The sequence below is a fragment of the Anneissia japonica genome, unplaced genomic scaffold (genome assembly GCF_011630105.1).
Source record: "Anneissia japonica isolate Jap-2015-1 unplaced genomic scaffold, ASM1163010v1 scaffold287990_len610157_cov183, whole genome shotgun sequence".
Lineage (NCBI taxonomy): Eukaryota > Metazoa > Echinodermata > Crinoidea > Comatulida > Comatulidae > Anneissia > Anneissia japonica.
This window is the reverse complement of record NW_022743371.1, coordinates 531,577-558,416: the sequence shown is the minus strand read 5'-3', so window position 1 is coordinate 558,416 and position 26,840 is coordinate 531,577. Positions and strand designations below refer to the sequence as shown.

The window sequence follows — 26,840 nt, the reverse complement described above, 5'->3', positions numbered from 1 at the left end:
ACTGAACTGCAAGTAGGTTAATGTATTGTATATTGTTTTCAAAATGTTTTACTTTTCAAAAATCACGCCTAATAAGGAACAACACCAGGTGCCAGTCTATCGTTTTTGTGTGATATTTTAAATTTTTTTTTTTAAACTATTTTGTTCATCTTTCTTTTAAATGGCGTCGGTGATCTACCTTTATAATTACCTTTCAGATAAATACTGAACTGCAAGTAGGTTAATGTATTGTATATTGTTTTCAAAATGTTTTACTTTTCAAAAAAGCACGGCAAATAGGGACCAACACCAGGTGCCAAGCTATCGTTTTTGTGTGATATTTAAAAAAAAAATTTTTACTATTTTTATCATCTTTCTTTTAAATGGCGTCGGTGATCTAGCTTTATGATTATCTTTCAGAAAAATACTGAACTGCAAGTAGGTTAATGTATTGTATATTGTTTTCAAAGTTTTTTTTCTTTTCAAAATATACCGGATGCCAGGCTATTGTAGAAAAAGGTACTTTAGATAGAGGGCGTAAGGCTAAACACGGACGCCCTTTACGTATTTTCCGCTGGTCATTCTTTCGAAGGACGTCATCTAGTTCATGGTAGCAATTTTCGAAGATAGGATTCAGTTTTAAAGAAAGCCAGTCAGTCGGACCTTTTGTTATTCTATTCTTTTTAGTAGTTTACTGGACCGACAGTATGTTTTGGTACTCAATTACAAACTGAGGGTCCTGATGATGCCCCCTTAAGCGTTCTACTATATTTACATTAGGAGGAGATACAGGTCCGGCCTGTAATTGAGAGCGTCCAAGTTACGAGCGCACACAAGATTTGTAATTTCAGAAATGGGATACAATAAATCTCTTAGTACCTTGTAACTGTATATAAGTAAGTCTAATTGTGTACATAATTTATTCCTGAAGATAAACTAATAAAGTTCGAAATATAGAATTAATAATGGCTTGTATCTCTTTTTCGGAGTTTGTTTCATACTATCTTATAAATCTCAACTCTGTTAACCCTGAGGTTCTTACTCGGCCCAACACCAGTCCACTAACTATTACGTCCAATGGCATGTCTGAGTGCACTGGCAGTTGGAAAGAATTACATCAGCCCCAATGGCAAAAATGAGCTTTCGATTGCGCGACGACAGTAGGGCGTAGAACGTAACGACGTCACTAAGTCATCTGCGCATGCGAGAACGTTAAGGTCACCTTGTCGTGCAGATTCTGGAACGCAATTTGGCTATATCTACGTATGCAGAGAACATAGGACGCCAGGTAGGACGGTCACGCATGAGTGATTCCGTTCTAGAATTAAGCTTTTCAGAGTGTTAATCAAACTTAACAGCTGACCAATCAGAACAGGGCCAGGAATAAGCACGTGTCTAACGAGCACACGTGGTATTCCACAAACACACGTGCTTGACTATGTTTCGTGGACCTTAGCAACAATATCCAAGGGGCGGTGCTTTGTGGAAGGTTTTATTATTGAAGTTTGAAGCTACAAATATAAAGTCAAACGCAGAACTCTGCTTAACATCTTCTTGATGTTTATTATACAATGTGAACGTATATTAAAATAACATACAGTTTTACAAAAGGAAAACCTTCTCGGGCTTCAGGTGATATTTACAAAAGCAAATAAAATAATAATTAACTTTTATATTACAGATGAACTGTCTGTCATGAGCTAAAAAAATCCATATTTTGAACATTTGTGTATTTAAGTTAGTTAATAACTTACAATGAAAATTTTGAATTAAAAAAAATCCCAGTCAATTAACAGACAGTTAAAAATACCCTTACTATATTCTTTTGCATAGAATCTTAAATTGACGGGTAATTTTTTAGATTTTTCCGATTTTTTTTCAGTACATCTTTCATAAACAACAGATACATTTCATTGAATACTAAAAGTCACAGTTGAAGTGACAATAAGATGGGTGGGGCTCATGTATACACATGACCTCCACCCCTCACAATTCAACTTCTCCAACTGCACCCCTACTATTTCCCCGTTTTTATATATCATTAATTATTGTAATGGTTCATGAAACAATTTTTCAAAAAAGTGTATTTTTGAGAGTGACCAAAGAATATAGAATTGCAAGGTGTTCGACTGTCCTGACTTTTTTTATGCACGCAATTAAACGTGAAAAAAAAACGTGAAAAAAGTACTCCCACAACATAGAGGGGCCCTATTTACGAACCCCTTTTACGTTCTTTCTAAGGACGCCCTCCATGTAGTGATTTTTACGAGATAGGCATAGAGGTATAATAAGAATACTAGAGCGCTAACCGCAATGTATTCGATGTTCGAAATACGCAGAACTGTGTGTGTGTACCATCCAAGATGGCTACCATAGATTTAGCCAATCAAATTTCGCTAAGCGCCATCGTTTGCAAATGCGCCCTCAATTTACTCAGAAAGTTCAGTACNNNTGTAATAATATGTATACTAAGCCTGAAGGTGGCGCTTTCTTACGGCAGCCATCTTGGATGGTACACATACACAACTCTGCATTGCTCCGCCATCTTGTCAGCACTCTAGTTGTTTAATAGCTCTATGGAGATAGGATTGTGTTCCAACGAAAACTCACGAGTCGGACCTCTTGCGGTTCTATACATCGTTTGCACTGTTACAAAACCTACCATCATTGTTGTACATTCTAAAAATTGCCAACTGCAACAATTACACAATACACAGCAATAATTTTTCTCATTCTGGACAGTGCCACTAACGAGTAAGTTAATTTTAAGACGGAATCGAGTATGGGACGCCAATAAATTTAGTATGGCGCGCACTAAGCGCAATAAACAGTGAGTAACTCAAATTTCGGTCCTGGAACCCCATGATAAGCAAATCAGAGTATCGACAGCCATTTCTTGCGATCCCAAAAAAATAATACTAAATTCAGTGGTAAGAAAGTCAGTCACTTAACATGAAATACAAACATACAGTCACATATAGGTATTTTAGTATTACAAATTCTGATGTCAAGTTGTGGAAAATTCAATTTAACATTGCATACTGTATGAAGCACTGTGCCAAAGAGAACCATTTGTTAACAGATATCATTTTCATTTGTAGGCCAACATCTGATAATTACTCAAAAACAAAAACATTGCATATTTTAAGTAATCCATCTGTAGAGCAGTCACTCCATGTCTTTCTTTGATTATTATGTACCATTCCACTAAATTTAATGATCCATTCATTGTTAACAGACAGACAGCAGTAAATACGTAACCTCCTTGACAAGGTATTTTTGAAAAACAGTTTATGTTATTATTATTATTGCAATTGTAATCCATTCTCGTTCCTAGATTGGGAATTTTATCTTTTTGGTCACGTATCCTATGCAGACATCATGCTTTCATCAACTTGGCACTGTTCCTTTTAAATACCAAAATTGGCCTCGACACACACACAATGCCTAAAAATGGGGAGAATAAAATTTCACTTGAGTCATTAAAAACTTTTTTTTTATATTTTCTTATTTATGAAAACTTGATGTTATTAACAGAAGCACTGTTTTCTACAACCATCATAATTCAAATTGTTTAGTTAAAAAATGTGTTGCTTTCACTGGAGATAATTGGTACAGCCAACAAGCCTGTAAAATAGATTGTACATATTTTTGTTCATTTGTCCACTTGACACACATTTTTATAGTATATTAATAATAATATTATAAATTATAATTAATACTAATAAGTGTAGAGTAAAACATTAATGAACAAACTGCTTACCTTAACTACCCTGTCAAAATCTGCCTTGGTAGAGGGCTCTTTTCCTAAAACTTCTCGGAACTTGTCCGCAATACTATTTCTACGGTGTTTGAAATCCTTCAAGTACATATCTAGTAAAACTCCTCTAAACTGCAAGAGAAATGCTAAATATTTTATACCACTATCATAGATCACTGTCTGCCACAAAAACCTCTAAAAAACCCGCAAAGATTCAATTTCCCATTAGGACATTATTTTAAGCTATTAACATGTTCGCTGCCATGGACGCAAGTTCATGTCTGACAGGGTTTACTCAGGGCACCGAGGACCAGTGGTGGTGCCAGTGGGGGCAGGGGGAATTTTTACTCCGTCAGACTGGCATGGATCCTCGTCGTCCGAATAGATCGTCGGTTTAAAAATTAAAAATTAATTGCCTATCCAACTAACGTCATTTTGAATGCTAATCCCTAACATTTTCAACTAAAAGCACATTTTGGACCATAAAAAGCCAAAGATAAACTCTGAGCATGAACCCTACAAGGGAGTCTCTGTTGGCCCCCTGGTTCGGACCCCTCCATTGGACATGTCGGATCCCTTTTCAGTAAATTTCTGGTGCCACAGCTGCCAAGGACGTGATTTCAAGTCCGCACCTGTTCAACATAACCACTATTTTATTGCACGTAATCCCACTGGCAGAACACAAACTCTCGTCCTGGAGATTCAGGGAAGGACCTGGAAGTAATGATCTAAAAATAACTACCATGTTTGTGTTGATGTACATAATTTTCATTATGGTGGTGCCCTTAATGCCTTGGCATATGGGATGGGACTTGGAAAAAGGGGTTTGCAGTCAACTTGTTAATTGTGTAATACAAAAGTTACAACCATGTGATTTATCTTCTTAATAATTATAATGATAGAAGGTCCTTGGAACCCAATGAGTAAAATATATTTTTCTTTCAAAAATGTATAGAAGAGTAAGGCTAGCAAAAGCAATAATTCTTTTGCCTTTCGACTTACATCATCAAAGTCATCGCCTATTTTCCTGAAAGTAAACAACTTGGAATTTCCTGTGTAGTTTGGAGGCCACTGAAAAATTATGAAAGAAAAAAAAAAAAGTGTAATACATGAAATACAATTAATATTATACAGATATTGCCTGCTTAGAGGTGTAATACAACATTTGATATCCCCGAGGGATAAATATCAAGAACTTTTATTTAACTTTTACACAATATCTGTTATATTACATAGCCAAAATACTTCATATTACCTTCACTTTTTAAAAATATTTCTGTAGTCTGTAGCGTAGCGTTATCATTGATTTTTTAGCATACAATTCACCATTTGCTCTCCTTACCTCAGCGTAGAATGACCGGAGAAAAGCATTGAGCTCTGGTGGTGTGAAATTTTCAATGCAAGTAATTGATGATTCCCTGGCCTTACAATATCCACTGAGTAGGCCTACATTAACGGATGAATTCACAAACAAATTTTGTACACCGAGAATCCTTTTCGTCAATAATTCTGTCCAATTCGTATTCGTCGAGAGATTTATTTGAAGCCGCCATTTTTGAGGCACTAGGCTTACACCTTCACAAATCGTGAGCGATCGATTGTGCACTCAACTAGCATTCACTACGGGTGCAAATGCGGGTGTAATCCGGTGACGTCAGAGACCGGTCACTTTTCAAAGTTATATTTCCCTAGGGGGAAATTAATGTTTAGATCCTCGTAGCGCCAGTCACATGATGCCATTTCGACCAATCACATACTCATATTTACATAGGCTATGCAATATATTCAAATATTTCATTATTGTGTATTGTTAAGGATGTTAAAGAGTGAATTTAAATATCAACTTCCAAAAACAGAACTTTAAAACTGAGCTTTGTTTGGCGCAGTGGGAATGGTTTGGTTTCCCAACTTCGAGGTCGGGGTTTCAATCCTTCGCTGTGCATTTCGCTTGAGTTCTTGAGCAAGGTAATTTATCTACATTTCTTCAGTCTTCCTAGCTGTATCAATGGGTTCAAGCATATTGCTGGGAGTAACCTACGGTTCACCAGCGTCCCACCCAGGGGGAGCATTGCTCTCATCTGCTTCATGCTACAGAAACTGGGGATAAACTCCTGGCCCTATGACCCCTAGTGGCTTGGCAAGGATTTAATTACTTACTTTACTTAAATGATATACAATATGCACATTAAAAAACAAATTTGTTGCGAATGTATTTTAGCTAATAGGAAACTTTCAATTACAAAAAGTAGTAGAACGTAATGATGTCACCAAGAAGTCATCTGCAAATGCAAGAATGTTTTAAAGTTCTTGTCGAGTGGTTATAAATTGAAAACCATTAACCATTCTAGGATGCAATTTGTTCCATAAAAAACATAGTATCAACTGACTCATGCCATCATCATCATTATCATTGTGATTATTATTATTATCACCATTCTTGGAGTAAAAAATTTACTGCATTGATCACTATTAACATCATCAACTTTTAAAACGTATACAACATAATGGGCTATTCGACTGGTTCACAATTTTTCGTTGAGTATTACTTTCATTTGAATGGTTCGTAAAATAGACTTCATTGCCAACAAAAATTAACGTAAACCAGAGTGCGTTAATCAGCGTTAAGTTATCCACATGATCAAAACAAACATGGCTGATTGGTCAGTTTAGCAACAACATTTGTATTAATATAATTTAGATTAAATTTCAGAAAACAGAATTCCAAAACTACATGGAAACATTTTTTTACGAAAAAACCATACTTCCAAAAGCCAAAGCAATCTTGATTACGCAGCGTGTATCGCGGAAACTATGCAGATATTTTGTTTTGTGTTTTGTCGAGTATTTACCAGTTTTCTATTCGACTGGTCGTCTTCGTTAAGTAGGATTTTACCACTGCGCAGGTGGGCATGGTTTAATGAAGAACGACTAGTGGAATACGACCATTATATCCCAGTATTAAAAGTAGATAGAAGTTCAACAGAAGCAAAACATCTGAATAATCACATGGCCGAATGAAAAATGAAATAAATGATAGGAACTCAACCAATGGCCTAAGCATGCCCCTTTTCAGCTCTTTCGGCATCAATTTCTTATAGAGTACTAAAAACCTGACTATAATTGCATAATATTTTAAGGATGTTCTTATCTAATGATAAATAGGTTACTGAGTATTCCAGAAATTGACAGATAAAAATACATACTGCCACGTTGACATGAACTGCTCCAGCTTTAATTGCACATTGTTCAACCTGGAAGTCGGACAAACTGACACTCATCTCCCCCGGCAAGCTCTGCGCCACCTTCAGCAATGCCAGTTTCTTCAGATCGGTCAGTGAAAGGATGGAGTTGGCAAGTAATTTCTGCCGTATAAATTCCTGTAGTTTCAACTGCTGAGTGTGGAGGTCGCTAGAAGGATCACCAGCGGAAGCTACTGCTGCACTGTCATCAACATTCAATGCTCGTGCTGCAACATTCTCCGAGGAATTGTGGTTTGCTATTTGTGGGTTTGTTGGACTATCAACATCCATTGGTTCCGACTTTGACAACGACTTCGTACGGGGTCGAGAGCGATTTGCTAAATTTTAGAAAATGACATATAAATCAAACATTAAAATATTTACAAATAATTAACTCACATGACTGTTAGTGGAAATTTGTTGAGCTTTGCTATGATTTAGTTATTTGGATATTATTGATGGAGATTTGGGTCAGGCACATTCTTAACATACTATATTTTAACTATATTTTTTTCACATGGTCACCAACCTCCATGAGACAATTGATAAATAAAGTGGTAAAAATGTTCAAATATTATGAATTTGCGGAAGACTGGAGATTTGTGCATGCTTGCGCAAGTAGCGAGGCCGTTCCAATCAGAGAGAATTGGGACACTTGCTGATTGGATGAATTATGTGCTGTAGACAGATCTATACAGAGGGTGTGAAAATACAGCACTTTGAAAAGTATAAGCAACGAGATTTCAACATTATACTGTACAGGCTGTGGGTTGGAGGCACAGTGGGAACGGTTTGGTTTCCCAGGCTCGTGGTCGGGATTTCAATCCCTTGTTGTGCATTTCACTTGTGTCCTTGAGCAAGACACTTAATTTGCATTGCTTCTCTCCACCCAAGAGTATAAATGGACACCTGGAGGGGTTGCCTGCTCCTGCGCTGGTTACCAGCAGCAACACTTAGCATGTGGACATAGTGACCAGGGAAAAGAACCTGCGAAAAGAACTGCGCAATAAATGCCCATAACTGTACCAGTAATGATTCAACAAAACAAGCATCCAATCCAAATGGGCAACACCAAGTCTGATCCCAGATCCATAGAATTGCTGTATGTTTTCCCTTACTGTTTTATATGCAAACAAGTGATTTTTGATGAATAATTTTTAGAAATCTAAAACCTTTCAGAATATAAGCAGTATCTATGTTTCATCAATTATGAAAACTGTTTTTTTTTTTGGGGGGTGGTAGCACACAACAAAAATTTGATTTAAGGTGATTTTTAACGTTCAGCATGAATTTTTATTTTTTTTGGAGGGTGAACAAGTATCAGTGGGTCACAATCACCCACTCCCCGGTATGCCACAACCAAAAGTGCCCTCAAAACTTTTTAACTGCTTATATGTATACACACTGTTGTAGTTTTGCATCCCACAGCATCCTCTGTCTCTGTACAACATCAGGGAAACTGTTAATGAAGTGTTCATCTGTGCTGTATAAAAACACCCAGCCTTGACGGGCTACAGGGCGAGACACGTGCGACATAATTTCCTTTACATCATCAGCTGGTAGCTATAAACGTAAAGAGTACAAAGAAGAAAAATGATAAAGTATTTTAAGTACAAAATGCATCAGATTTATTATATTTGTACAGTTACAAAGAAACTTATAAATTACACAAAAGTTAAATGTATTGAAACTTATATAAATGTTGTCTAATGATAAATAAATTATATAATTACACACAAATCAAATGTGAAAAAATGCAACAACCAGGTCAAAAGATGCAATAAATAGGTTGAAAACCAGGTCAAAAGATGCAATAACCAGGTCAAAAGAAATTTTTGTAGGTATCTCATTCATCTACTTATATATACTTTTTTATATTAATTATGGCATGAAATAAACTCTCAGACCAAATTAATACAATGTTTATATGTTTCAATTAACGACTTTCAAAAAACCAGTGATTATTTTTTTTTATGTTCTCTTTCATTTTTCCTTTCAGAGATATTTTTCCTTTTTGTATCTTCTCCACTTGTAAAACCAGTGCTGTATTACTAAAAGTGACACTTTACAGACAGAAATAACAACCTTATTGTTGAATAATAAAACAAAGTATGGTATATTAAACAAACAGTGGGAAGGGATTGTGGTGCTATACTATGTTTTAGCATAGAGAAAATAGATAGAACACAGGCTACAGCCAGTAGAACAGGGAGCAGAGGAGATAGTTTACATACTTTTGCTGAATGTCGTAATTTACATGTAAATTATCATTTCATTTCTACAAATATTTAAAATACAGTATTACACTAAACAAATTACCTTTATAATAGCAGCTAGATCTTTCCTTATGATACAGGAATTCTGGGTAAAATGCCAAAGCTGAAAAATAATGGAATGCTATGAGAGTATCAGAACAAGAAACATAAATGCAGGTTTTAAATCCAGGGTCCTGATGGGGAAAACATTTTTATTATGTTGTAGATTAATTTTTCTAAGACACAAAGAGTGTTTTTGACAAAAAAACTTAAGAATAAAGATTTTTGAAAATTTGAAAACTGGGGAAAAGGAGCGTATAAACCACACCTTTGCTTCTATCTTTTTCTCTCAGTTTTTTAATACTGTATTCAAAAATCTGGATGTCATTCACCATATTAGATAAATCAATTGTAAAACCTATCAAAAAATTGTTTTTTGCAGAGCCTGGCTCTAAAATGATTTCACTCTCAACATGAAAATAGCAAGTGGCTCAGCACTTAAGTTAAAATATAATTTTTTTAAGATTTAAAGATTAAAATTTTCAGTCAGGACCAAAGTTTGGAATTTATTACTGTATATCATCTTCAATCACAAGACTATTCATTTTCATTTTCATTGTTTAATACATTTATCCCAGATACACAAGAAAAATGTCACTTATTATTTTATGTATTTATTTTCTTAAATCATATAAGGATAGATTTAAGAGTATATATTTTTATATTTAATGATTTATCACACATAAAAAATGCCACTTATATTTTATGTATTTTATTATCATCAATCACAAAAGACTATATTTTAGGAGTTGATATGTTCATACACAAGAAAATCCCACTTATACGTACATTACTTTTTACGTCAAATATAAAAATTATTGTACCATGTTGCTGATTAGGAATCGTAATAACCAGCATTTTGATCAAAGAAAGCAGCAGAAACAACAAAAAAACCCAATAAAACAGCAATAAATTTAAGGTCAGTAAAGTTCAACTGAGGCTGATAATTAAATTCATGTGACCAATAAATAAGGGTAGCGGGCTATCTATGAACTATGTATAATACTGTATAGATTTGAATTATTATTTCACGAGACTTAGCTCATCTGTGTTGAAGTTTAATCTTTTGTTACATTTCTATTATTTTTTTATATCACTGTCTATCTTAGACTTGCCACAAGTCTCTGATTTATTGAATTTTTCCTAGTTTTAAAAACTTTCGGATGTTGAAATTGGATGGCGGAATTACAAACTTCAAATAAAGTATAGTATGGAACGCCTTTGGTGCAAAGAAGTAATATGGAACGCCATTGGTCCCAAAATATATTTACTTTTAATAGTTCTCACTGAAAGACAAAATTTAGGGACTGGAATCCTGTCTATGTTTGTCTGTCTTGCACTAATAAACTTAAACAATACATTGAGTAAATGAATTGTTTATTTGGTTAAGTCACTCTACTCCATCAAGCAATTAGTATAGTTGCATATCATACACTAGTGGAAAATTTTATACACAGGTTATATTATTGCATGGAAAAACTCCTTATAAGAGAACAGTTGTAGTAGAGCTATTCGGTAAAAGTGAATGAATTGTAAATATTATGATTGTTTTACATACTAAAATGTTTTTAATATTAAATAATTTATTTCAAGAAAATATTATTTTAATTTACTACTTCATGACTGCTTTGCCAAAATATTAAAACTGAGGGAGTGGTGGTTGTTTGAAACTATATACAGTAATAGCAACATGTTATCTATCGCAACAATCTATCACAAGAAAATCACATCAAATAATAGTATGTGGTTGTTTTAAGTGACAGTAACACAAAAAAAATGATTGATGTTTTGCCAACTACAGCAATAATAATTTGATGTGATGCAGACTTGTGGTCGGGCTTCGATTAAAATGTTAAAAATGTGGTCCGGGGGCGAAGCCCCCTAAAATTTTAACAATTTAGGGGTTTCAAAGGCTTATTTAATCGATTTTAGCGTCTACTAATTATGTAGAAAATACATTTAATTTTTTTTTCTCCTCGACAAACTGTGCTTTTTTTCTCCGAAGCACTCCCCAACGGGGGGACTGTGGTCCCCGGCACCCCGCTGGCGCCACCCCTGAGTGTGGGCCATAGGTCATAGGCCTATCTTATTATGTAGTTATAATGTTTCACTAAACAGTTTAATTTATGATAAACAGTAGCAGGACCTTACTCATTGCCATATATTTTCTATGGCATTACATGATGAATATTATAGGATAACTGAAAGGAAACCCATCTGCATATTTCAATATCTATTAAAATTACAGTTTATATGCCCAACATTTTAATTTTTTGTTAACCATTTGAACTATTATTACCTTAAACCAAGTAAAGAAAAGCAAGATGTCCGACAGCCCTGATTTTGCATGCACACTATAAAGCGAAATTACTACCACAAGATAGTGGGCACCCTATTAGAATTTGAATAGAGTTTGAAACTCGAACATGTGTTCTATGGAAGCAACATTTACTGTTTTTTTGAAGAACACCCTCTATGTCATAATACTACTTTTTGAGATAGGATTGCGTTTCAAAAAATGGCAGTCGGACCTCTCCTATTCTATATTCGCTGCTTTAACTGCTAAGTTACTGATTTTTAGAATAGGAGCTTAATATTCAAATTATTATAATTATCATTATCATTATCATTATTATTATTATGTTACTAAAACCTACCTTAAGGGGAACTTAGACAATGAAGAAATTAGAGAACAATTAAAAAAACGACTTTAAAGGGAAAATAACATGACGTTGAGGGGAAATTAACACAAAAGGTATTCCCCCTAAGTCCGAGTTAGTGCCATTATTATTATAATTATTATTATTATTATTATTATTATTATTATTATTATTATTATTATTATTATTATTGATATTTATAAAAAATTAAATAAAAAAAAAATAAAAATTCAAGATCTGTTACCCATACCATGTAATCTCGACCCCTGCAAAGAATTTCAGATGCGATGCCACTTAATGGACTAGTGGTGTCCTTAGGGTATAGCACCTCACTGTAAAGTAAAGTTAAAATCAATAAAAATAATATTTAAAAAAACTTGTATAACTATAATAATTTAATTTCAAAAACCTATTAAAAATCTAAATAAATGGGGGTTACTATTGCCACAGTTATGAGTAAAAGTATTACGGCTTCTGTGTACCAAGTATACAATACTGCCACATTTTATTTTATAATTACTCAGTTTAACATTTAGCGACAGTACGCTGGTTTGGGATAGCAAGCCTCAAATATATTAGGTGTATTCGACTGGTCTGTTTTGAGCAGCTCTTTCTACTCAAACTGCACATGTCGTATTCGATTGGTCGCACGAGCAGACCAAACTCCTCACAAGAGCGGCTCCAACTCCTCACTGTTTTTTAATGAGCACACCCACCGCTCCTTGGAAAAGGACCAATCGAATACGCCTATTGTTCATCTTAGTATTTAGAGTTTCGACCACTTATAACACAAAATTTCATATCATTTATTTTCACCAATTCAAAAAAAAAATATACAAAAGGTCAAAAAGGACAAGACAATACCCTTGTCAGTGGCAGGATAAACAAAAAGCAAACTTCATTGCTGTAGACAGTTTTTTTCCTCCAACAAAACAGTTACATTCAAAAAAACATTTAATATAAAAATATAGTATATAAATATATATTATAAAATTAGATATACTGACATGGCAAAATACAACAGGAACAAGCGGAATCACATTAAAAAGTAAAGAAAAATTGCAACAAACTAGCATTTCTCAAGCATTTTGAGGCAAGTTAAGATTTTAAAATTTTAGTCAAGTATGCCCACCTTTTTACCACCCAGCATCCTTGCACCAGCACAGCAACAGTTTGTAAAGTTTTCAGAACAGATGTAGTGTCAGGAGAACCATGTACAAACCTCATGATGTCACTGAATATCAGTAATTTAGCTGAGAATCAAGAATAGGAATCCACATCATAATACACACAAAATTGCTTGTTAAAGTAAAGCCTGGCACACCGACAGTGGCTTAACGTGGGGGGGGGGGGGGGGCTGGGGCTGTGGTTTTCTGAGAGTGGGGCCATTGTGGGATTTTAGATGTGCTCATTTTTTTTTTTTTTTTGGGGAATATAAAAAGTTAATATATTCATTTTTTGGTCACTGACGCTGCTTTGGGGATGGCAAGCCCCATATTATATGGTCATGATGCGACGTCATCATGACCACAAAAAACTGTTGTATGCCCATATATAGTCATGATGTGTCTATATATGGTCATGATGTGATGTCATCATGACCATATTTAGGCATGTCACATGTTTTTGTCAAATAAAATTTGATAATATGGACAGCGCTAAACTAACCATTGACCAGTAACAGACGGACTTGATCAGCAAGACCCAATGTCCGCAGCTGCACAAGAGAAAGCTCTTCTGTCTGACTCGTCTGCTTTCTCTCTTCTACAGCCTCTGGTTGCGCTAATAATGTCGATAAGTAATCTCTAGAAAAGAATAGCAAAGGTTGAGTATTCTTCATAATACATAACAAGTTGGTGAACATATTGTGGTTTTCGCCCTAATGTACTCTACATGAACATAAAAAATAATGATACAACACTAAAATAATTCAATAAAAATAATAACAAAGGATGTTAGTAAGGGAAATAATAAGTATTCTTCATTTATATAAAAAGTTGGTACACATATTGTTGTTTTTACCCTAATGCATTACTACATGAACAAAAAAATGATGAGAATACAATATACAAGTTTATACAACATTAAAATAATTCAATAAAAAACAATAACATAAAGGATGTTAATAAATAAAAGATAATATCCTTAATAAAAAGCAATAAATAATGAAGACTAATAATTAAAGAGGTCTTTAAGTTAGACCTAAAGACAGATAGCAAAGATCGAATGAACACTGGAAGGTAATTCCAGATAAATGGCATGTCACACAGAAAAAATTTGTTGCCAATACACTTGTTGAATATAGGCTGATGAAAATTTAAGTTCTGTTTCTGATTCTCAGTTAACTCGTAATGATAGGATTCATTTTAAGTTTTGTAGGTGTTTTGTTAAATCATTCAGCTACCTTCCCTTTAATTTCTCCAAGGTGATGGTTTTATATAATTATGTTGTTTCTGTATAAATGTGTTAATTCGTCCTTTAGCTATGATCTTGTTCAATTGGTTGGTCTTCATGTTAATTCCCGTAATTTGCATTGTTGTCCTGCTTTTAATGTCCCTTAATAATAGAGCTGATGTTTGTAAACATAATTTTTTTTTCTAGGATTCTATATCAATTCTATTTCTTCTACAAATGATATTAACATTTTTTTATAACTGTTTTTTTAACATTTTGAACACTAATATAAGAAATTTTGTTATTGTTTTGTGTTCTTTTATTATATATTATATTATATTATATTTATATGATGTTTGTGATTTTTGTTAATATTTTTATACCAGCCTGTTACTGGTGATAATTTGCTGTTGGATTAGAATAAATAAATAAATAAAAATTAAATAAACAAAATACTAAAATACAATGTTTTACACAAAGAGTAATAAGTTTTTCTTTGATATTAATGACTTGATGACACAACATTGAATTCTTGGAATTTATATAAAATGGATTATAGGCATATTGATTTTGTGTTTAAATGAAATGAGAAAATGCACATGTCACCTTCAATAAGGTACTAGAGTACAAGAACTGTATGAAATACAAAAGACTGTGCTATTTCCTAGGTTTATTATAGTGAATACAAGTTGTACATCTACAGTATTTTCAGTTTGTGCTTTTAGTAAGTTGTGTTCATCTTTCCACATATCTTCTTCTGAGTACCTCAACAACCCAAAACACTGCAGGTTTTACTTGCCCCTATTTTCTATTTTTTAAAATTTTGTTTTGCCATTTTATTTGCATCGAGAAGTTTGTGCACCACTCACAGAGCACAGATAAACGCTAGTAACTTCGTAAAGCGTATCCACTGTGTGTGTAGCTGAACCGTGGAGATCCTAGTTCCCTGGTCCAATCCCCATTGCTACTCTCTTTGTGTTTCAGCTGGAGAGCTGAAATACAAGTTAGGATAGCGTACCATCTTTCGGATGAGACATTTAAGCCATTGGTCTTGTGTGCAAAATGGCCCATGTGCACGTTGAAGATCGCAGTACACTCTTCGGAAAAGAGTAGGGGATTGTCTCCCAGTGTACTGTCCAATCACCACCAGAAGGACCCCAGTGGAAATAAGTCTGAGGACTTAGTGGGTTTCCTTGGTGTGATTCACACCAAAATACTCCTATTCTATCCTATCTGCAACTTTGTATTCACACTTTTCCTTTCAATTAAAATCAAATGAATAACTTTTAAATAACAGAATTCAATCAAAAATTACATTATAATAATATTTCCAAATTGCTTTATAATATTCCCAATTCGTTGACACAAAAAAGAAATTTCTGACTAGGATAATTTTTTGAATGCTTGTTAAGTTTTCGCTATCATCTCCAATTTCATTTTTAAAATAAAATTTGTCATATTCGTTACTTGGTATTTCACTCAGATACCATCATAATTGAATCTCAGATTTAAACTACTTTGTTGTAATTGAATTTCGAACTTAAAAAAATCCGAGAAATGATCCAATTTAAATTACAAAATTTCAAAACCATATTAATTCAGTCTCACGGTGAACCATGAATAATATTTTAAAGTAATGGATGAAAATTTACATCTTAATCACTATTTTTTTAAATGACTTTTATCAACCTGTATGTTCTACATCACACTTATTTATTTGATATGAATTTGAATTAAAGATCCATCGATTGCAACTTATATGTAACTGGCTATGAATTTTAAATAATAGTTTTGCATTTGTACATGGTAAAACTGTAGTTGACTGTCACACTAATTAATGTACTGTATGTTCAAATGGAAGCAAATGCAACACAGCATTCGCACCAACTTTCCACATTGCAATGTAATGTGCATAGAGACATGTCTGTGAATAGTGATGGGTATGGACACTCATTGTTACTCAAGGTTTGCAGAGAGCTTCTAAAACTTGCAAGTAAAGGCTTACAAATGTCAAGCTTGGTATTCTTAAAGATTGTCAATCTAGAGACCTTGTTTACGTTTAGGTTATAACGTACGCATTACTGATATGCGTTATACTCACATGCACAACACTGAGGCACTCGGTGTTTGGAGATTAAATTAAGAAGTTGTGTTCTAGTTCTCAAATGGGGCCTTAAGTCATCATGTGTTGTTATTACAATTTATATTTCACATCCAAAAGTACATAATAATGGGCTCGTCCAGGAATTGAACCCGGGACCTCTAATAACCTAAGCTACATTCATGCCTCTAGACAAACGAGCCATAGTTGATTAATTGTTTGACTGATTAATAGATCTTTTTTGTATGGGCCAACACACTCTACAGCTGCTATTATACTGCCCTCATTGGAGCTTTTGAGTTTACGAGAACTTGTTTTTTTGTTAAGAAGCTTACTTGTGAGAGAGGTACAGCTGGGAGACCTCTTGATCATCTGACTGGCATATCAACTTGTTTCGATCAGTAACACTTTCCTGGCTCTGTGGAGAAGCAAGGGTACCGAACTGATATTGAATACATGAGCAATGGCATAGGTTGGGGGGGGGGTGTTGGTCCATGGTAGCAAATTAGTTCCACTAAAGTGAGTTAAAAATACTAAAATGACCATTAAGTTTTCATTGGAATAAGCATTTAGTTCTGCATTCTTAACTTTTGCAACCCCAAGTTTCGGATTATTAATTTTAAATAAAAACATGAAGAAAAAAGATGTTTTGTTCAAGCGATCAACCCCTAATTTTGAGCATTTTGTCTTTTTTTTTTTATTTATTTATTTTTTTATTTATTTATTTTTTTTTGCAAACTATTTTTTTTCCTAGAACCCGAAAACCCTGTGCATGTCTAAAAATGGTTATGTGAATGCTTTAATACAATTGATACCGTAACCATGGACTTTAGCCCAGTAGTTACCATTTAACTAGCCAAAATAAATGGGGTCAAACATTTGATTTCAGGTTTTAAATATACTGCACTAAACAGTACTACAGTCTTTTTGATCTCAACTAGCCAACTGTTATTTTTTAAGTCACGGGTTTTGAATAATAATATGATAAATTGAAAATAGGGCAATAACAACAATAAATAACATGCAACTAAAATGAAAAACAAAAGACAAGACCGTATGATAAATTTAAAATATGGCAATAACAACAATAAATAACATGCAAATACAATGAAAGACAAAAGACAAAGCGCATACATCATGGTTCTGGTACTCAACGTTAGACCAAGCTTCCTGGGCCATCTTCTCTTCAATGTACTGAAATGAGGCTTCTCGGCGCGCCCTTGATTCTTCTGTCTCTGCTCGTGTGTACCGGACAGTCACCGCCTTTGGCTTAGCCTCTTCCTCATCTTGAGAAGATTCACCTAGAAAGTTTTACACATTTACAATTGAAAAATCGTACATATGGGTGTAGGTAAGGGGTGCAAACGCGCAATACTCCCCCTGCCCTCAATGACAGCAAATTAGCTCCACCGTTAAAATACTAAAAAAATAACCAGTAAGTTTTCATTGGAATAGAGATTTAGATTCTCAATTTTAGTACCCTAGCTGTTTTGCACCTTCCCCCACCCCCAAACCAAAATCAGCCTACCCCTCTGGGTAAATAATTGAACATTTGCGTATTGAAAATAATTTTACAACGAAATATGATAGAAACAAGTGTTTTAAAATTTTTATCATTATTCAATAATAAAATCATCGTACACATTTTCAAAATTCAATCATTTCTATGCTCAAGTTAAGATTTTGTATATTACTACAAAATGAGCAAGTTAATTACAAAATTATTTTTGTTCCAGCTCTAGCCACTAGGGCTCATACAGGTGGAGCCAACCCCAGTTTCTGTAGTGTGAAGCGATGAGAGTTGTACTTTCCCTGGACGGGACACTAGACCGAAGGAATAAAAACGATGAATACAACATTGATAGTAATGATTATTAATATAATATTTATTTATAATAATAATTATGTATGCCATTACTTTGTACAGTATTTTATTTTGTATGTATTTTTTTAATGCATTTTCTACATATTTAAAGTTTTTCATTGTTGTTCTGGTATTCACTTTTGATATTGCATCTATGCCTGATACATTCATGTTCATGTTTCAATTATGAAATTAAAGTTTATAATTTGGAAACTGAGTTAACAATTCCAAGTTGTCTGTTGAAAGTGCAGTTGATTGGTCCAACTAACCCTCCATATTTGCCTTTTCTTCTCTTAGCCTGTTGTCTGCTCTATCCAAGTACTTGAAATTAGGTCGAAGTTGAAGTATGCCATGGAGGGGTGTCAAATGTAGCTCACCTAGAGTGTAAAATTCAACAGAAACTTAATACAAAACAGCGACATAAAGACTTTTTTTTTTTTTTTTTCGAAATATATACAATAAGACTTTTTTTATACCTTGTTTCGCAAACTTATTTTTTAAAGATCATCAGGAGGGTGGAAAAAAAATACAAATACAATTCTGTTTTCTTATTTAGCAAATAGTTTTGCAAAACATGGAGGAGAAAATAAAAATTTTATTGGTAAATGTAAACAATGTAGTAATGGGGTGGTTAAATGTTTTAATTTATATAATTAGGAAGAAATATATATCTTACTTTTGGAGATTTCATGGCAGTGACAGACGTAATAAAAATAAAAACATATTTTTTTCTCTGAAAATTCAATTGGCCTAAACCTTTTATTTTTATTTGAAATCATCATTATTGGTGGGCGATGGGATTGCTAAAGAAAGTATAAAAAAAGGTCTTGCCTAATTTAATGTGTTACAAAATGGTAATATTATCTTTCTTTCAAATTTTTATCACACCTTCAGTTGCCATGAAATCTTTCAATAAGAAAATTTCTTTCTCACAAATTAAATAAATATAAATAATCGAGCGGTTATGGCAGGGGCGACGCAACGTACAGCGATAATATCGGCACTGGTTCTGGTGGTGGAACAAGTATTCTCGGATAGAACTATAAACTCTAAGCACAGTATACACAATTTGGCTCATGTGCACTTTAAAGAACCCAGTACATCTTTCGAGACGAGTAGGGGGTTACCCAGGAGTACTACTTCATACAGCCCCTAGTGTGGACTGACGTGATAGCTGGTACCGGTTTACCAGGTAGCTCAGACACGAAGAGACCATTAGAGAAACAAGTTATTGTATGAGCTGAACAATCTAAAAACAGTCTGCAACAGAAATGCTACATCCCATTCTTTACAGCCCCACAACAGCATCTAGAGAAAATGCATCAGTTTCATATTTGTTTTTTCTCCTCCACCTAAATGATTTTTTTTTCCTGCCCTCCACTGAAGATCTTTTTTTTTTCTGCCCTCCACTGAAGATCTTTTAAAAATAAACTTCATTAAACAACTGAATAACTGCAGTTGATTAGGGACCATAAAATGTGTCCTCTTAACAGGGGTATCCCCTTAATATGGCTACATATCGTCACGCACATCACAAACTAACAAAATCAAAGTAAATTGTGTTAGTTCGTGAAATCAGAGTATCGCGTCAAAACAAGCGTGTATTGGTTGTAAAGCACTTTTGTATTCTTTAAAACACAAAAAGTTGTTAACAACAATAGCACGTATTTTGACGCGCTTTCTTGATTTCACGAACTAACACAAACTACTTTGATTGTGTTAGTTCGTGATGTGAATGACATTTGTTTTGCGGCCAAAAAAGTGTCCCTTTAATAGGGGTGTACAAAAGGAGATGTTCTACTGTATTCAAAAGAACAAAAACAAAAAACAATGGAATTTAAAGATAAGAAATCTAACAATTCTGCTGGAACTTGTTTCCAATGTGATTTTGTGTGTGTAAAAAAATGTATATCTCACCTTCTTGGATCATGCCAACAGCATAGCGATGAATCTCAGAGGGGACCACAGCATTAGAGGATGTTAGAAATTGTTTATTCATAATACCGCTGAAAAGATGATTAATTAATCAATTCATATATCAAAGAAGGGCAGTACTTATTCCAGGCACTCATTGGCCTAGTTCAGACTAGGTGGATAAACTGGGCTCAACTCACCGGGTTTATCCACATGCCAGTCTGAACTAGGTGGCTTATCTCAAGCCGGGATGTGTTCCTATAGTAACTAGGCCTGGCGTGCCACCGTGTTTAACCTTTCTAAGCTGGGCTTTAATCGCTGCGGGGGGTCTTGCATTGACTTCCGGTAAAAAAAATGACCAATCAGCATTAAATTACGTACGCTGTGAGCAAGCGTACATTTCGAGCCCAATGTTTCCAAACTCGTTTCCTGGTTACGGTTCATTATGCTAATTCTCGCACTTGGCTAATCCCGCTAGTCTGAACGCCTGGAAAAGTTAAGCCGGGCTTAACGTTGAGCCGACCTTAACTCAAGCCTGGCTTATCTCCAAGTCTGAACGTAGCCACTGTGTCATACAATGGTTGTTTGACGGTCGTACAAATCAAACTCCGCTCCCTCTTAGTGCTAGACAATGCGACTTTGCTGATGATTGTCATTAGCAGTCTAAACGAATCTTCATTAAAAACGAACCATTGTGCACAAGTCGTTGCATTGCGTTTTCCATAGAATCGCGTTGACCAACAAAAATCGGCCACAGTAAGTGCCAGGCTTTAAGAATAATCATTATGAAGACATTTTATCTATTAAGACTAAATAACAGTCATGAATACTTTTATTAAATTTACCTTTTGAAGATCGAGCCTTCACCTGGAAAAGCACCATCAACATTGCGAGCAATCTGTTCACCTTTGCTATGTGAATAGTTCTCATTGCTTGTATCCATCAATAGTTCAATCTCAACCTAGAGAATAACTTGCAAGTGTTATTATAGTATATCATTTTTTATGCTGATGACAACAGAATGAACTTTCTACTTATAGTAATTACTAGGACATATCAATAATTTATCAATATGATGGGTTAAGACTATATGCATAGCATTAACAGGCCTCCAAATTGGTTCTAAAAACAGAACTTTGTAACGCCAAAGGGTTGTGGGATAGATAAAATTCGAACAAACATTTTTAAGAATCACCCTGCAAAGCTCCTAACAATGGCCTGGATATGTATGGCAGAACTTGTGTGTAATATAAATCTTTGTTTTCATATTTTCAACTTAAAAATAATTAGTGAGGCATTTATCCATCTTTTCCAAGGTGTTGCCACACATCTTGTCCGAACTTCAATTCCATCATCTGCTCTGCAGACATTTTTGTGATGTATGCAGAGTTATTTCACCAGTTTGATTTGGATATATATATATGTGGCAAAGACAAGCCAAACCAGTCACTCGTCGCAAAAATCGATTTTGAGTTAATAATACAGGTTTAGAGAGTAAAATAATAGCTATAAAATGGTAAAAAAATCATTCAAATCGGACATTTCCTTATGAAGTTACAAGCGTTTAACCACACAGTTGTTTAAAGAACAATATATGAGAAATTAACCGTCAAAGTTTATGGGCATTTGCCATGCATCAAGAAATAGTACTGCTTGATACACATGCGCATGAGTGTGAAAAAATTAGGTTTTTCAATCGGATTTGAATTCCCAACAAAGCCTCAATGGCCTAGTTGATTAAAACATCTGCATAGACAGCAGAGGGTCTTGGGGTTTAATTCTGGTTAAGGCAACTACTTTTTATTACCCTCGCAGATTCCTCTTCTTTAACATTCAAAAATGTATTTATATATATTTACAGCATTACCGCAGGACGATTATCATATCATTATATATATATATACATATATAGAGATGCAGTTGAAATGCTATTTTAAGAATTACCGGTGACCTTTAATAAAAAAAAAAGATAAAATTTTTAAGCCATTACTTTGTTAAGTGCAGGCCTGGTACTAAATGGGGGGGAATCAGGTCTGTGTAATCAAGCCTTAGTTGTTTTCTACTCATTTACTGATATCTCAATCTGATAAAGTGTTTATCTTCTTGTAGAAATTGTTCTCTATTCCGTGGGTTTTGAAATCACAATGATAATCACCAAAAACAATCGGGTCAAAAAAAGGAAATCAAATATTTTTTGGTATTTTATCTTTAGTTTCAACATTGACCTCCACAAAATCTATTGTTGTCACAACCTACTGACCTCTAAGATTTACATAAGTGCTAGGCTAGCTCATCTGGACAGAAAAACAAACACAATGCTGGTTAATAGGCAACTTGAGGGGCACATAAAATACGCATTTTATTGGCCTAGGATTTTACCAATCTTTTTATCATGTGTGTCCAAGATAAACATTGGACAAGAGGTCAGCTGTTTGTGAAACGACTTACTTTCTGTTGAACAGGTTTGATTCGAACAAGATCACGATCAAAGTCATCGTAGGGCATAGAAGCTGGTCGCACCGGGTACTAAAACACAAAAGAATTATATTATTGATTATCATTATTATCACATTATGGTATTGAAAAATAGAAAAAAAACGTCAAAAATTGAACCAAAAGTCCTGGCAGGCCATATAAGGTGCTATCCTGATTGCGCCATAAACAATAAACATTATTTCTATTTTAATATTCCTTATATATGAAATATATATTCATACATATACACACATACGATTTAATACATAATGTTTCTGTATATTTGAGCACTATATTTTTTATCTGTTTGAATCATACAGTATTTGTGTCCCCAGTGCCAAACAGCACCTTGATTTGAATACCATATACTTTATAAAAAAATAGATAAATAATAATAATAGTGGCCTCAAATTTAAAATTGTATCAAGCAGCCCTTCAACAAAAAGTTCTTTTATTAAGATGTATGAAAAAAAGTATTTCTGGCAGGATTCGAACCTACCACCTCTCACTATCAAGTCAAGTATCCTACCCATTATACCACAGAGACCTATAAAATATATATACTTAAAATTATTATGTTATTACTTTGTAATTTCAAAATCAGTTTTCATTATGGCAATGGGGAAAAGCACAATGTTCCGCTTTACAGACATAGTAAGTCTAGTTTATTTGTTTTATATTGCATTTTTTCATTAGTCTACAATTTTCGTAATTTAAAACTATTGTTTAAAAAAATAATTAAAATTATTATTTTGACAATAATATCAAACATTTTTGGTCTTCTTGTGTTTATTAATTATGTCATTTAAGTTTTGATTGATTTCATATCGACATACATGAACATCAGAGATATTATTTTCACCACTTCATATATTTATCACCTCAGTATAAGATTGATCCAATAAATAAAACAATAATATAGTCAACCAAAGAAATAATAAAGTCAACACCATACAATTTTATATGAATGATCACATCACCATGTGGTTGATCCTATAGAGTAATTAAATACTACTTAAATTTTATAGATTTTTTTCTGTATTGTTAATTTACCCTATTTTCTCTTTAATATATTCGTATAAAATACAGATAAACATTGATAGCCTTTTGAGGTCAAACTTCTACTAAATAGAAAGGTTGTAAAATTAGAGAATATTTGTTAGGTTACAAAAGTGTAGACTCAAGATATAGATTTTAATGTACACATAGCTTTATATAATACACCTTCAAAAATACTCAAAAATTTTACAACTCTTATACTGGTATATAAATTTATCAATGTTATAAATAAGCTGTTTACATTTCTTAAAACAAATTCACTAATATTTTACAACTGAATTTTATTATTTCCATATTTGATTAAGACTTTTATCATTACAGTAATTTTATTACCTTACCTAGGGATTTTAAATTTTTCATTGTGATTTTGTGTTTTAGATTAAGCTTTTTATCATTTTGGTAATTAAGTCTCTTTTCAATTGTTTCAATATGCAACTTGTTTAATATTTTATATACTGTAATTTTGTATCACAAAACAGGACCATGTGTAAAACAGGTTGTTATGAACCCTCCTGATATGTTATCTTGTATAAATATGTTCAATAAATAAATAAAATAAATAAACCATCAACATTCTAGGTCCAATTCCTGTTACACTACAGTACTCCCATAAGCCCAACTAAATGAGACTTAAGCCCCTTTTAGACAGAAAATACTGCAATAATACCGTAGTCACGCCGGCGCTATTGCCGGTGTAGACCCTTTCACACAATTAATAAAAATCCGGTATTAAAAAGAGGGCGCAATTTTATATGGCAACTGTGATCTAAAAACAACTCTTCACACGTTCAACAAAAATGTTTTGCACTTTGACCTCTGATTTGTTGTGCTTCAGTGTGTAAGACGGCAATAAACCGCTACGGTATTAATGTGCGGTATTTTGACTAGGTCTCGAGGAGGTCTAACCTAAGCCGGCGTTTAAGCGTTTTTACCCTTCACATAGAATGCCGGCGTTTGCGAAAAACGCATTAATACCGAATTGCAGCTCTGTGTGAAAGGGGATCTAGTCTTTTTAGGGTGTCTTTTGAAGGGATTAAACTTTGAAAAGTGATAAAGTTTGTTAGCCTTTGTTAAATAAGAAAAAGTAGGTGTAGGAATGCGACATTTTCTCATACAGGTCTCCCTCTAATTAAAGACCCCTCCCATCAAGACCACCTCCAAATAAGGACCACTTTTCTATGGTCCCTAACTTACACATCTTTTATCTTTACTATACTAATTAGAGACCAAAGCTGTTAAAGACCATGGAGGAAACCTCGGTCCCAAAAAAGTCCTTAATTGGAGGGAGAGCTGTTAATTTCTTTTACATATTTTTCTGTAGGGTTTTAAAAAAAAAAAAGTATTAAAGGTAGGAGAATAGACCTAACCCATAACTCGCAACTCACCGTGCAGAATTGCATACAGTGTGCGCGTGGTCCGTGACTACCTAGTCGACGCAAAGAGGCGCTTATAGTAGCTACATGGTCACGTCATTCCACAACGACAGGGAGTGAAATGAACCATAGCAGCATTGGGGTAACCCCTATGCTCCCCAGAGATGCAATGGGTTCTTTAAAGTGCACACAAGCCAAAAGCATACAACTGGACCTCCTCTACCAACCGAGCCCTGGGCGAAGAGCGGCTGGAACCAGTGCCGATGTTATGGCTGTGGATTTTGAAGTCACAGAGCAAAGATAAAAAAGTCTGTTTAAAGATATTACCTGGAAGAGGTACAGGTTATCTGCTAGGCTCTTTGACAAGAAGACATCGACCTGAAAAATACAAACAAATCAATCACTCAATCAGTCAAAAAAGGATTTATATAGCGCTAATAATACCCACGGCAATAATAAAGTAATGATCGATTGTTTGAACAATGGGTGCAATGCCAAACCTTTCTCTCACACCTAAAAAGAAAGTTCTTCCTTTTGCTTCATAATTAGTCTTTTCTATGGTACAGATTATCATCAGAATTCTAGGACTGAGTTTATGGGGTGCCCATTGGGAAAGCCTCCAATACTTTCATTCACAGGCCTGCCCAGGATATGGGGGGAAAAAAGTGCGGGGCATTTACATAAGCGAAGTCCACACTACACCATGGTTATGGCTGAGGTGAGGAAATGGCCTCCTTTTGGAAAGTTAAAAAAAAGAAAAAAAAAAAAAGGACGAAAGAAAAGAAATAAATGACAGTCCAAAACGCCTCAGAGGTTATTTTCAGGCATCTATAAAACAATTTCAAGGGGGAATTCCCCCAAACCCCCTAGGGTAGTGCTGTCTCGATCGGTGTCACTTTTGGCCTCCTCCTTTCAGACATCTCTCTGGATCCGCCCCTTAATGCAGGACACTGTCTGCATTCATTTTCTTTTCTCCTAATCTATGTATGCTTGGAGAAAGCCTAAAAAAGACAGTGGAAACCATGATTTTCTAAGCAGATTCCATATTAGGCAAATTTGCAGGCTTAATGCTTTTGCTCTGACATCTCCTTCTCCTGGTGAGAAGGGAGGGGAGAGTTCAAAGGGGTGGGGTTCGTTAACATACTGTAGGCCTAGTTTAGTATTAATAATAGGCCCATCTTATACACTGTTGTGTTATGTTAATTCCATATTTAAAGTGCCTTGGTAGGTCTGTGTGATTGTGACATACTCTCGTGTAGGCTTAGCCCTGTAAGTAAATTTGTTGACAACTTTCAGTCTGTTCTTATTCTCTCTAGGCCTAGCCAATTGTCTAAGCTAAGTCTAAACTAGGCCAAAACACCGGCATATTAAGGCGGACACCCTACATGCTTTCGCGTGCAATTCATCGTACACATGGGCTTAGCACAGATGACATTTTACAGGACAAAGAGCTCAAAATATCTGCACGTTGCACTAGGAAAAGGAATATACTATCCATTAAATTAAAACATCATTGTACAAAAATCATTAATACCCATGTGGTAAAAAATTACGGTAAGATTTAGCAGTACCTCCTCCACTACTGGGTCGTCTTCCTCCATGACTGATGAGAGGAAAGCCTGCCTGGTAAATATTTCATGAGTGAGGGCGCAAGCTTAAAAAAATCTAAGTCTGTGCTGAGCGCTAGCAATATCATCAGTCAGTCAG

General features: G+C 34.4%; 1 protein-coding gene across 1 annotated transcript; it reads right to left on the bottom strand.

Annotated features, from left to right (window-relative positions):
• Positions 1 to 2,963: 2,963 nt before the first annotated feature.
• Positions 2,964 to 26,840, bottom strand: LOC117119447 (DNA-directed RNA polymerase III subunit RPC5-like). The gene is made up of 17 exons (XM_033264274.1): positions 26,705 to 26,840; positions 25,461 to 25,511; positions 22,675 to 22,752; positions 21,072 to 21,187; positions 20,230 to 20,318; positions 18,582 to 18,689; positions 17,583 to 17,749; positions 16,784 to 16,866; positions 13,622 to 13,758; positions 13,086 to 13,206; positions 12,204 to 12,285; positions 9,298 to 9,357; positions 8,384 to 8,541; positions 6,943 to 7,321; positions 4,742 to 4,810; positions 3,743 to 3,871; positions 2,964 to 3,426 (listed from the first exon to the last, which is right to left on the bottom strand). The coding sequence occupies exons 1-17, from the start codon at positions 26,732 to 26,734 to the stop codon at positions 3,370 to 3,372; spliced, it is 1,914 nt and encodes a 637-aa protein (XP_033120165.1). The 5' UTR covers positions 26,735 to 26,840; the 3' UTR covers positions 2,964 to 3,369.